The sequence below is a fragment of the Lepisma saccharinum genome, chromosome 11 (genome assembly GCF_977018435.1).
Source record: "Lepisma saccharinum chromosome 11, izLepSacc3.1, whole genome shotgun sequence".
Lineage (NCBI taxonomy): Eukaryota > Metazoa > Arthropoda > Insecta > Zygentoma > Lepismatidae > Lepisma > Lepisma saccharinum.
The window spans coordinates 83047469-83061077 of NC_139239.1; the positions used below are offsets into that span (position 1 = coordinate 83047469).

General features: G+C 36.5%; 1 protein-coding gene across 1 annotated transcript in view; it reads left to right on the forward strand.

Moving 5' to 3' along the window:
- LOC145994947 (carboxypeptidase E-like) overlaps window positions 1-13609 on the forward strand; it is a 101411-nt gene that overhangs the window by 61202 nt on the left and 26600 nt on the right. The window contains exons 4-6 of the mRNA XM_083131463.1: window positions 6513-6676; window positions 9287-9423; window positions 12638-12777. Of these exons, the coding sequence (XP_082987589.1) occupies window positions 6513-6676; window positions 9287-9423; window positions 12638-12777 (441 nt within the window). The remainder of the gene's footprint in view (window positions 1-6512; window positions 6677-9286; window positions 9424-12637; window positions 12778-13609) is intronic.

The following is a 13609-nucleotide window of genomic DNA, read 5'->3' on the forward strand; positions in this document are numbered from 1 at the left end:
ACTGAGCTATCTGCTATGTCCAACAAATTAACGATGTTATAGTTGCTTTTTCGTATGGTACGAAGCTTAATATGTAGTCATGATATCGAAAATGGTTCTTCCGAAGATACAGCATCATGTAATTATTACACTAATTAGTAACGTCCATTTAAAAATTCTCAGTTGCATTCCTCCCAGGTACATACCCCAGATTATGTTAGAAATTTCTTTCAGAAATATACTTAATGTGTGACGCTTGTTACTACGTTAATCACACATGAATTGGATGACAGAACAAATGCGACACGGGATTCGAAACCAGGGCCCTCCATGGAGTTTAATTGTGTGGCGATAAACAAGTTCTTCCTCTACAACATTGCTCTCTTCTAATAGTACTGACTACTTTTTTCTTCAGGCTTTTTCATTTGTTTTTCATTTGATGAGAGCACTCTTTTCATGTCTATAATTGCGTAGTTATGTACTTTAAAAGCCATATCGAGAATCGATTGTGAATTCCACCATTAAAGCATTGACCGTCATCTTTCGGAACCCTTGTTGAGAAATGGATGTAGTGTGTGCTAATAGGTGCATATGGAGATTTTTCCATCCAGTGCCTTTCCTCTTCAACTCCACGCCTACCACAAAATCCCATTGTCCTTCTCCATCAACTGCAATGAGGGAGACACCCCTAAATGACCTTCTACGACCTTCAAGCTCTTACGATCTTCGCTCTTTTTATACATAAAAGAATGAAAAGCTTCGTAAATCACCAACCCCTGTGAAAGCGTAATTCAATTTGTTCCAGTTTGTCCACGCATTAAGTTGCCATGGCGACCTCAACCACTCACGCTGCTTTTACCAGCGACTAAGCAATCCATCACACGTATTACATTTCACTTCCAAGTGTCTGCAGTTATTTGCTTTGTGCTTGTGCTCCCTGTTCGAACGGACAACCAAGGGCAGTTTCACAATGAAAAGGTCTTCAATTTATTCCCGCTTTCTCTCGCATCCTCGTATTTCAAACAAGACTTTTCATGTACTGCGAACCAAATGCTATTACCTTCTGCTTGCCATGAGAAACTGGAAAATTTAAATGTATATCATTGGTGCGATTTGCAAGGATATCATCAGAGGATTTCACGCCGAAACAACAATTGTACGAGGGGTGATGAGAAATAAGGTTTCAAGGGCGATACATTTCAGTGTATAGTTGAAGTAGAGCGAAGTAAACATATGTATAATTATATGTATATCTTGTTGAACTTGTAGGTGTGTCCCGTTCTGACCGAAAGTAGCTGCGCAGTGGTAAAAGAAAGTTCTCCGTGCATATAGCACCTTGCCATGAAGGCACATTTAGGGGATGTTGGGGGTAGGGCCCCACATATTCTCGATCTCGGTCACTTTGGAGGTGATGTGATCAGCACCGAGCTCCAGCCACCATTACCCCCCCCCCCCCCAGAGTTGCCCCAAGATACCCCCATTGATTTGAGGCTGAGTGATCCCCAGAGCCGCTTTATGTGGGAACAAGGCCGGAAAAATTCTGACCTTAGATCTCCAACCCCCGGAATCGATCCCAGGGTTCCCACGTGGCAGTCAGCCGTGTATAATTAAAGTAGCAGTACGTTTGGCAAATTGGTCATGGGTAGATGTGAAAGTTGTGATTCGTTTTTTGTGGCTAAAATTGTTTTGGCTGCTCACATTTATAACGAACTGTTGGAAGTTTATGGTGAAGGTGTGATGTCAAGGCAGCATGTAGCGAAATGGTGTCGTGCCTTTGAAGCGACACAGTAAAAAGTTCAAAGTGATCCTATCAGCCAGAAAAGTTCTGGTTACTACTTTCTGGGAGGCGTCTACCATTTTACTGGTTGAATACCTCTAACACATGGACGCACTGCTAATGTCAATGCCAACTGCCAGATACTTCAGCATATACAGGAGGCCATCTTCGACCTAGTGGATTGTTCATTCTTCATGATAATGTACGTTCCCATACGCACGTCAAAACCGTTGCTTGTTTTGCGAAGATTTCACTAGGAAACCGTGGATAACTTCCCTCCTCATAGAGTTTGGATTTAACACAAATTGATTTCCCTCTTTTCTCTGCTCTAAGGTACACAAGTCTCAACACTACATGAAGAGCAATTAAGATGTGTAAACCGCTGCCTCCAGATGGTTCCGAAATCTTAACGCAGACCTTTGATCGAAGGCATGAACAACTTAATATCACGCTGCGATAAATGCTGAACAGGAACAGTGAGTGATTACATGGAGCGGTAGTGTCATGTACACATACTTTCATACCACATGCGCATTTCGAAGAAGAAGAAGAAAAAACATGCCTTTACAGGCTTTGTAACCCTTTCTCTAACCATCCCTTGTACTTTTGTTATTTCTAGTCGCTTCTCTGACACTTTTCCTATTTAATAGGACCTTTTAGGTACATATTTTCATATATTCTACTGCCTAGTTGCCCGCTTATTTTTCTTTTTTTAAATTTTCGGGCCTATATACCTCTCCCATTTAATCAACAAGAGTGTTCCAGGTTCGATGCCCTGTGGAGGCTCATAGTGGTTCGGATCCCACTTTAAACTGTAGATCCAGACCCGATTAGCCTTACTGTGCATAAAGTGGACTTAAAACAAAAACTCAAATTCAATCAAGCGCAGGCACACACACACACAGGTCCACACACACATACACATATAATATACAGGGTGTCTCATAAGTAATAGCACAAACTGACACAGGTGAAAGTACACGATAATGGAAGCAAAATAGCCTCAGTAAACATGGGTCCGCAAACGAGCCGTTTTAGAGATAATTGTGAATGTGTGGTTACAAGCCGCCACTGACCTCATTGCTTGTAAACGTCGTCCTAGTTGGTAAAATGCTAATAATGTCTGCGAATGTGTGGTTAGAAGCTGTCACTGATTGCATTTTTTAAACACCGAGTACTTTACTCTTTGCGCGTTAGAAGGTTTGCTCTTTCTTTACAATACAGAAGATTTCCGAGAGGTGACGTTGTAATCAAACAGGATGGATATAATCAGTACAGATAATTGTACATGCTTGTGACCAATTCCGAAATGAACCGGGGATGTTCGAAAGCATTTTACCAACTTGGACGACGTTTACAAACAATGCAGTCAGTGGCGGCTTGTAACCACACATTCGCGATTATCTCGAAAACGGCTCGTTTGCAGACCCATGTTTACTGAGACTCTTTTGCTTCTATTATCAAGTACTTTCACCTGTGTCAGTTTGCGCTATTACTTTTCAGACACCCTATATATCATTCATTTACAGAGCTTCGTTCCAGTTAACATGTGATATAGTGTCATTGTTTTCCCTCATTATTAGAGACCCGAAAATTATGTGACAAAATTGCCCTTAAAGTTCCATCTGAATCTTCGATTCATTTTTCAATGTAATGCAGATTGCGAAGATGGGGATGAGTGATGATATGATGGAATTTATGAATGAGCCCTCACAAACTTCCATGCCCAGGCCGGGATTCGAACCCAGGACCCCTGGCGTCGTAGCGAGGCGTGCTGACCACTCTGCCACGGGGGCCGGCACGTTAAGAAATGCATGTAGAATAATATAGTCACGGACAGTTCTGGATTGTAACGATCAAATTAACATTCAGTGGTAAAGTTACAACCCACATGTGTCTGTGGTTGTGGTATTGATAATATATTTGCAATAGCAATACCATCGCTATTTGAAATATTATTTTATGTTCATGCAGAATTTTGGAGATACGAAAGAATGGTCACCGTTAAATTCCCAATTATCACTAAAATGGTGAAGAAAATTAAATATAACACGAGAGGAAAAATAAAAAAGTAAATAAAACAATTTTAATACGAAATCAAGATGTAGGTTAGTAGTTCCCCCTTGCCTTCATTTGATTATGAAAAGATGAAGTGTAAAATTCTCTATTAACCCTTAAACGCATAGCGTTACCATATGGTAACGCTCAACATTCGCACACTTTCATGCTAGAGGCTTGTCTATATTGAGTGTATCGGCAAACCTAGTGCCAGAAGTCGCTCTAGGAAGCATAAAGCTTGCACTTGAGACCATTTGTGTTCGGTCCAGGTAATGGCATTGTTGAGAGACGATGTATATGTTTTGACCTTCAATATCTTTATTCAATATGTCATACACTGGAAAGTAAATATAGTGTTTTTATCTGATTGTCTTTCATTATGTAGTTCTGAATGTTTTCAGCATTTAGTAAACACATGTAATTAAAAATTTATGAAGTTTTCTGTTCAAGAATTTGCATCACTTGCTCGATTTTTGCTCATAACGGTAGCGTTACCATATGGTAACGCTATGCAGATACAATAGCTACAGGCCTTTTCAACAATTACTTTATTTATTCTTTTATTATTGTATGTACAGCAAGAAATTTAAGTTGTAAAGGTTTTTCTCGTCTTTTGCATGGTTTATTTATTTCTATTGCTTATAATGCTTATAATTTATATTTTATTTTAATAATAATGTAAATAATAATAATAATAAAAATAAAATAATAGTAATAATACATGACCATTTCATGGAACATTTTGTGCCTGTTCAGTAGCTCAGCCTTGTTGAGTCTGTGATCTCGTATTATGGAAAACATTCGTGCAAGTTATTTATTACAATTAAACCTATAAGATTTGGTTACAAAGCCTGCCTGATGCTTGAAAACCTTCCGTGGATACCTCTTTCGTTTTGATATCTATCAACACAAGAGTATAAGAAGATTCCACTGACATTGAAAACAAATTTAGATAGACTGCAGCTCCTCTTATCCATATGCTACATGAATTTCCCAGAGACAAAAATTCTCCCAGCTTGAATTTGAATGGATATCGCTCAAAACTACATGACAGCATTTCGTGTTGCACCTAAGAAAGCTTGGCGGCCCATTACAACACAAAGGAAGGTTTTGAAAGATGTATGGTATGCTGGTGGACAACCAGTAGTGTTTGCATTGGACATATCAAATATGTGGTTGGACTTTGCGTTCCATGTTTCATACGTTTCTATCATAAGGGCCTCCCCGATGGCGTAGTGATAACGTCATCGCATTGTAATCAAGGGTTTCCGGGTTCGATACAGGGTGGAGGTACATAGCACATTGTTGGTCACGATTTCACTTTAAATTGTAGGTCCAGTCCCGATTAGCTATTCTGTGCATAAAGTGGACTTAAAACTTCAATTCAACTCAATACAAAGTTTCTATGACAAGTGAATATTCGAGAATGATAAGCAATATGTGAATATAGAGTAATCATCATGTACTAATTAGATGCCTGAGCACCTTTAGCTCAGAAAATGTGAGATTAATGTACAATCGATCTATAATATTTGTATTATTATAAAAAATCATCAAATTTTGAAAATAATTTTAAGGTTAATTAAAAAATTTCCAAGTTTTCCATAATAAATCAATTTGTAGGGGTGAACGCATAGCGTTACCATATGGTAACGGGGCATAATTAAAAAAGGGAGAATGAGAATTTTCAAAAAATGGTTTAAAATCAATTATTAGTACATAACAACAGATATTAGACTAAAATAAAAAAAAAATTGACAAAAAATAATTCATGCGTTTAAGGGTTAACAATAAAAAATAATGAAATCTATAATTATAAGTGGTTCGTCTCAGTAACGAGCTCAGATACGTCTTTTTTTATATATCTTTGAAACTTGCAACAATTAATATTTTTAAATTTGCATTTCGAAAATAATTCTCACAACATTTTCAACTATTACATAGGAAGCTATATTGTACATATCCATAGGCTATATTAAACTTGGGAACAAATTTTTCCTCATTTTCTGTTGCATTAGGTTTTTCAACTGTTTTTGAATATTTTTTTCAACGCTGATTTCAAATCTGAAATCGATTATTCTGTACATGCTTTAGTTTTCATGCTATTCTGAAAGTTATTGCATTTGCGTATGGTCATTTTCCTGTTTGAAATAAAAATTATGTCCACTCATGGACAGATGTTAATTGAAATAATACACACACTACATGCGAGAGAACAAATCTCCAAGTATTTATTACAATTATATATAACTGAGACATTGTGTTTGAGAAATGCCCTAGGGTGTGGGTGAAAATAGGCTTTTTCACTTGAAACGTTATTTTGTCCCTCTCATAAACAATTGCGGCACTCATATTAGATATATTAGAGTTTGCATATGATGATTGTAGCACCAAGAAACATATTTCTGCACTGCAAACCTACGAATCTCTTTGCAGGAACAAAACTAGCTTTTAGGACAAATAAACAAAATACATAAATCGACAATTTAACAGATTTTCATCTTTGTACTTACTATGTTGTTTCCAAAAGTAAAATCTTCCAAAAATCAAACGCAATTAGTTGAAATAGTATGTTTGGGGTAAAGTAAAAAGCCTTTATATATAACCTCCTTCTCAAAAATACATTTTGCAGTGTAGTTCAATAAACGTGAATGAAAACTAGCAAGTTGTTTATACGGAATCTGTTTAATTTTCGCAGATCCAGCCAGAAACGAAAGCTGTGATGCGGCTGATTATGCAGGTCCCTTTTGTTCTCTCCGCCAATCTTCATGGAGGGGATTTGGTCGCCAACTACCCTTACGACGCCAGCAGGTCAGGGGCCATGATCGAGTACTCGGAGAGTCCAGACGACTATACGTTCAGGTGAGTACAAGCTTTATTTGCGTCAGTTGCTCTAGAAATGTGTTACAATAAAGTTACTGCAATCCGGAGGATGCAACACACCAGAAAACTGTCACAACAAACTCTGACTTTATAGTCAAGTTGTTATAAAAGACGAATGACTAAGGGGGCGTAATGAACACTACATGCAATGTGAATAATTAGTTTTAGGGTATCTATACCGAAGATTACGGTTGCAACTACTAGGCAGGTAATTCGAATTATAAGTTTTCTCAGTTATTTCGGATGAATGCAAAGATGGCAAGTAATAATCAGAGTCTTGCCTTTTTAAAACTTTTCTGTGTTTGATTATGTTTTTCTTCTGTATGTAAGTTAAAGTCAGTTCATTCATTCTACAAGTTACAGATAATCTACAATTAGATAAGTGCAAAAGTAGCTTACAGTTACTTTATCGGTAAAGGTACCCGTAACTAAGTTACATTTCATTCTCAAGAATAACTGTAAACATAACTGAGGTTTCTTTTAGCAAAGTAACCCATAACTGTAGGGGGACCAGACATACTCTTTTTAAGAGTATTATACTCTTTTAGAGGTTCATATACTCTATACTTTTTTCAATTTGCAAATGTCCCCAAATATACTCTTTTCCTTGCTATTTAATTTCATTCATTATTTTACGCGTAAAAATGCCTTAAAATCCACAGAAGATGTCAACAAATTGAAGTATTTACTCCTTGACTCAAGAATTTCCTATGGACAATTTCAATACTCATTTTCATATTCCATCAACAAGCAAAACATATTTCAAATTTATTGGAATTTAATGATAATGATTAGGGCTGAGCCGATACCACTTTGAACCGATACCGATGCCGATACTCTCACCGATACCGATACCGATACTTGAAAATTGTAATAATTAAAATTTGTTCAAAATATTGATCAATATTGGTGTGTAAATATTCTCCTCCAATTATATGAATCAACATACCAAGAAATTTGCTTTAGAACATTCAAGAATTGCATCAGAATATTAAAATAGATATTATGTAGTCACAAAATATAGTTTTTCGTGCAAAATTAGTTATAACACCATTAAGCCTTGTTTCCATGATTATGAAAAACTAAATATGCTGACCAAGGCAGTAATTTATTTTATTAAAAACATAAACTAACGTAACGTTTCAACCTTCTAGCAAGGTCTTCTTCAGACTCTGTATCAAGTACAAAAGTAACCAGATACAACAAAGGGCCTTATGTATACACACAAACATTACTCCCTCCAGACTATTTAGAAAGTTGTTTGGAACTTTCTAGCAGATGACTTTCACTTACCAACTTTACTTTCACCTAAAAGGCTAAACACAATTACTTCCATATAGAATGTGTTTGGGCTTTTAATCTCAAGCTCTTTTCCCTTCATTTTTCTTCCTTCTCCTCTCCTCTTTCTCTCTTGTCCTTTCCACTCTTTCCAACATCTTCTTCCATTCTTTGTTTAACTTCAGTCCCCCATTCCAGTTCATTGTGTTTTCTTCACCTTTCTTCTCTATTTCCTTGGCTTCCTTCCATTTTCTCACTAGCATTCTCTTCTCCCTTCCTATCTGCTTAGCCTCATCCCACTCTATGTCATGTGTTTAAATATTGCATTTCTCTCTCTCTTAAGTCGTACATCATCCCTATGTTGTTTCAACCTGTCTTTCAGCCTTTTTTTCGTTTCTCCTATGTACACACTCTGACATTCTTTACATTTCACTTCGTAGATGGTTAGTTTATGTTTTTAATAAAATAAATTACTGGCTTGGTCAGCAAAATTAGTGTAAAATGAAAAGGAAGTTTTAATTTTGCATAATTTCCAGGATAATTAGACTGTCAAGAAGTCGCGCAGGATTTTTGCGGACTCCGTGAAAGACCAAAATGCCGGAAAGTATCGGCTGGTATCGGTAGCTGAATTCCAATCGATACTTTCCGATACCGATACCACTGGTATCGGCTCAGCCCTAATAATGATATTTTTCAAACTTACTTTGCAATTTCAAAAGCCGTTGAAGAACATCTTCAAGATTGGGGGGAAAGAAAAGAATGAATGATGGGTAAGTGGAGGTCAGTGTGCAAAGATTTAGTACAGGCTGGGTCAACTTTAAAAGTGATTGTGCCTCTTATAAAATTCTTGTTTACTCTGCCTGGTACAAATGTTGTTTGTGAAAGACTCTTCGGTGTTATTAAAACTTCTTGGCGAGAGGAAAAAAGTAAACTCGAACAAGTAATGAAAGTGAAATTCAATGTGGACATGACCTGTGAAGAGTTTGGACTGGCAATAAAGGACGATTTAAACATACTCAAGAAAGCAAAATCATCTCAGAAGTATGAATGATGGAGCCCATTGGTGAGTAAGTATTTGTAATTAGCTAATTACATTAGACCCATAAGTAATTTGAATCTGTAGAGTGTAGGTCTATTTTATAGGGGCTATAATTGAAGCAATAACAAATAGCCACCCTTATTTTCGTTTTCTTTTTATGTTTTGTGCATGCGAACCTTCAACCTACTCTTTTTGGTCAACAAATATCCGGTCACCCTACATAACTGTAAGTCAATTTTAAAAACTAACCTTCCAAAACCTATATATTGCAGGCACCTTGCGTTGGCTTACTCTTCACACCACCCAACCATGTCCAATCCCAACCGGTCAGGCTGTGGCTATGACGGTTACAACTTCGGTCGCCAGGGAGGAATTACCAATGGGGCTGCTTGGTACAGTGTCCAAGGTGGTAAGTATACTAGAAATTATAAGCTACTATATTGTGTGGAGCTATTTAAATTCATTTTTAAAAGGTTCATATTTTTTAAATACGATTACCGTGCAAATTAGCGGGGAGATGCCAGGGATTTCGTATCTAGAAATATATTTCGGTGGGGGGGGTCCGAACCAAGTGTCTCAGAAATAATAAAAATAATAATGTTAAATTAAAGTAATGATATTAAATCAAATTAGTACTAGTTACAATAATATTATATTATTACATGAATAGATAAAAAGACGGTTTTAACAATAGATACATATAACAGCGCATATTCATTATCTAGTTTACACTGTAGTTGAGATCGGAATAATTTGTATAATAACAAGTGCCCTGGCAAAGGAAATTATTGTCAAATAGATGAAGAATTGAATATTAATTGAATAACAAATAGGGTGTTTTTCAGCGAAAAATGCAGCCTCAACCAGGACTCGAACCCGGATCTCTGGCACACCGTACCATTGCTCTAACACCACTTTATATATATATATATATATAATATAAAGAATACCCCTAAGCGGTGGTATCCCCCATCATTCACACTTTTCACAACTTTTTACACTTATCAATTTCAGTATTCTCACTTTTCTCATGATCTGGACAAACACAAATACCCATGCCTTGCCCGGGACTCGAACCCGGAACCCCTGGCGTTGTAGCGATCTCTGCTAACCACTTCGCCACGGAGTGAGCTACCGTGCCGGCCTGGCCTCGCCTGATTTTTCGCCATCACTGTTTTACCTGCGTGTGTGCCTAATCTTCAATAAATAGGATGTTATATGCAGTTGGAGAAAAGTAAAGTTTCTGATTATTATTTTATGTGTGTTATTATAATTAGTAGTTTGCATAAATCTTCTTTGGTAATGTCATTCAAGGCCATATGATCCCAATATAATCCTTGCCTTCCAATATGTTCAGAGGAAATTAATAACTCCTCGATATACAGTATTTTTCATTATTTAATTTTAGTACTTAGAAAGTGTTTCGGGGGGGGGGGGGTCCGGACCTCCCTCCTAAATACGTCCTTGTATCTCTGTAAAGAAAGGTAAATTTTAATCCCTGGCCGCATTTGTAACGCAAATATTTCACAGTATACTTGTTCGTGAAGGAACCAAAATTTTGTGCCAGGCATAGGCACAATCAATAACATAACATAGAATTATCTATTATATTCTAAAAGATGTAAAAGGTATTAATTGAAAGCAGAACTCTTCGCTTTATTATTCACACATAAACCAAATACTTGCGCAACGAGAATGAGTTTGGTCTGTTTCCAGTAAATTCTCAAACGATAGGGGTCTACAAAAAATCGAAAACTTTGACAGATATATCATCATACAACGTGTTTCTATCAGTGCTTCCGTCTCAATTATCAACATTTCAGAAATTTTTAAATATTGATATTCACCCAATTGATGAAATAGCTAATTAATCGTCAGTCACACGATGCAAAAAAAAAAAAAAAAAAAAAACCAAAAATATTTGAAGAAGATGTGATATCCCCATTCTTACTATAATCATTGTTTTTCATTGAAATAATAAATGAATTTGACCTAAGAAATACATATCCGGTCGAGATGTAGTAAGCACTTGATGGCAGCACCATTTTAATTCATGAACGGAGAGTGTAAAAGAAAACAAACAGCACATCTCTGAAACTTCTTCATTTATTGCCACGAATTTTACGTCATTGGAAAGAGGAAATTAAAAAGTTTTATTGGTTGCAGAGAGAGGGCGTTTGTGAGCCCCTCAAAAGACCGTAAGCTTTACGGCTGGCTCAAAAGCAATCGGTTAATCCACTGCAATGTTGTTTTCAGACGGAACGACAAATAACGCATGCACTGGTACAGTACCAGAAATTTCAGGAGACAATAGTGTCGAGTCAAATAGATAAAAAGGAAGATAAAAGTATCTACCAGGCTAATATCGATCGAGCCTGGCCTGCTTTACACGACTTGATTTTAAAAAAAATGTTTCTTTTTTCGATAGTGCTCGAAAAGTTACTTTTTAAAAGTAACTAACTTACAGTTTCTGTTATTTGGTTCAAATAGGAACTGAGTAACAGTTACTCATTAAAAGTAACTCAGTAATAGTTACGGGAACTTTTACAGTTACTCTCTGCAGGAAATATTCTTGCACACAAATGAAACTCAATGATTTACATGTGTTTTATTCGTTTCTGTGCTTAATATGTCTCGTATATTTATATTATTACAAAAATTTTATAAATGAAGGCGTAAGGAATCAGCTTTGATTAAATTATTTTAATTCGAAAAAGCTTTCGAATTCCGCCCACGGTACTTTGCATAGGGTGACATCGATTTCACTTGCACCTTTTTCTTTCACTTTCATTTCAAACTCAACAAGATTCACTCTCTCGACAATAATTTATTTCTGGCTCGACTACCATATTCCAAATGAATGCAGCAATTCATTCAAAACACTAAAATCTTCGTGTGCAAACAGAAATGACGTTTCCGTTTTGAGCGAATGTTCTAAATTTAGCATGCAACTAAGCCTAGCTTCCTTGCTTTGGGCGATTCCACGAAACTCCTTTCGCCTTAGCATCCAGAGAAGACATATTGCTGGAAACAGAGTTGCCAAATTTAGCTCTTCCTCCATGTTACCAATTTTCATGTTAACAATTGAAAGTCGTTAAGTAATTGTATAATTATGTTAATAACTTTACTGCTATTGCATAAAAGCAACACTGTTGGAGTTACTAGAGGCGTACCCAATGGGGTTGTGGGGGCCCCTATGGCCCAGTATTCCTAAAAAGAAAGAACGTCAAAGGCAGGAGAAGATGACGAAATTGAAGGCTGACTACTAAAAATAATATACGTAACTCCCCTTTTCGAAAATTCTGGGCACGCTACTGGCAGTTACTTACTTGTATATAAGTGGCCTTTCACAGTTAGAGATCCTTAAAGGAGTAACTGTTACTTGTAAATTGTTACAAATTGGATCACATAAATTTCCAGGTACTAAATGCAGAAATTCTCGTTTTTTTTTTAAATAGTTCACCATAAAAATATAATTGATTAGAGCATGTCGCTGCTACTCCAATGATAGACCAACATAGCCAAAACACTCGTATGTGTGCATAATTTATCCTTCAATCATGATGACTTTGTTAGAAAGTGCTATGGGATAATTGTCACATAAAATCCTTTCTTCTTTTTAGGCATGCAGGACTTCAACTACCTCTCCTCTAATGACTTCGAGATCACACTAGAACTGGGATGCAAGAAGTACCCATCTAAAGACGAACTGCAGAAAGAATGGGATAATAACAAGGATGCCCTTCTGCACTTCATGTGGCAGGTATAGTACACCTATGATGCTATAAACAGAAAATAATTTTCACATAATAACATGCAATTATCGCTCTTATAATTGTTGTTGGTAGTTCTCCAAATCTACGAATCTTCTTTGATTTGTGTCTTATTCCGATTTCGAACCTCGTCTAATATTCTATCCATCACTGATGCCTAAAGTAGCACACTTTAAAAACACTCATAGCCACGAATATGCTCTTTCACAATATATTTTCTATGTAGAATATACCTCGACAGTTTTATTTCCTCGTTTAACCTTCTTACTTTTCACTACATAATTTATGCACCTACGACAGCCTCAGTATTCTGTGATGATACCATATTTCAACTTATTCCAATTCTAGTTTTTCATCTGCACTCGAAGTTTTGCATCACATTCTAAACAAATGTTAATTTTGTTTTTGTTTTGGTTCATAAATATTAATTTTAAGAAAATATTGTAAACATATTGTGGGGAACCTTGCATCATCCTGCTGTTCATTTCAATATTCATTTATTTATTGTCCTGTTTTTCTTCTTCATAAGAAATATCTGGTTTTACTTCCTGGACGCTAGGTTCACCATAAAATTTCTTCTTCTGTGTATGTGTGTGTTTGGGAGGGGTGGTGTATGCTATAAATTGGATGATTTTTGTTAATTAACCTCAGGCATTGCAATATATCAAGGTATATTGGCACTGGATTACCAACAGGGTCGTTAGTGCCTGAAAAAGTAAAATTTTTGAACATCTGTAGTGATTTCATCATCTATGTGAAACTGGAACTGACTGGTGCGACTCCTGTGCACCGTACTCTCGCGAGGAGGGGAGGGTTCCGAGT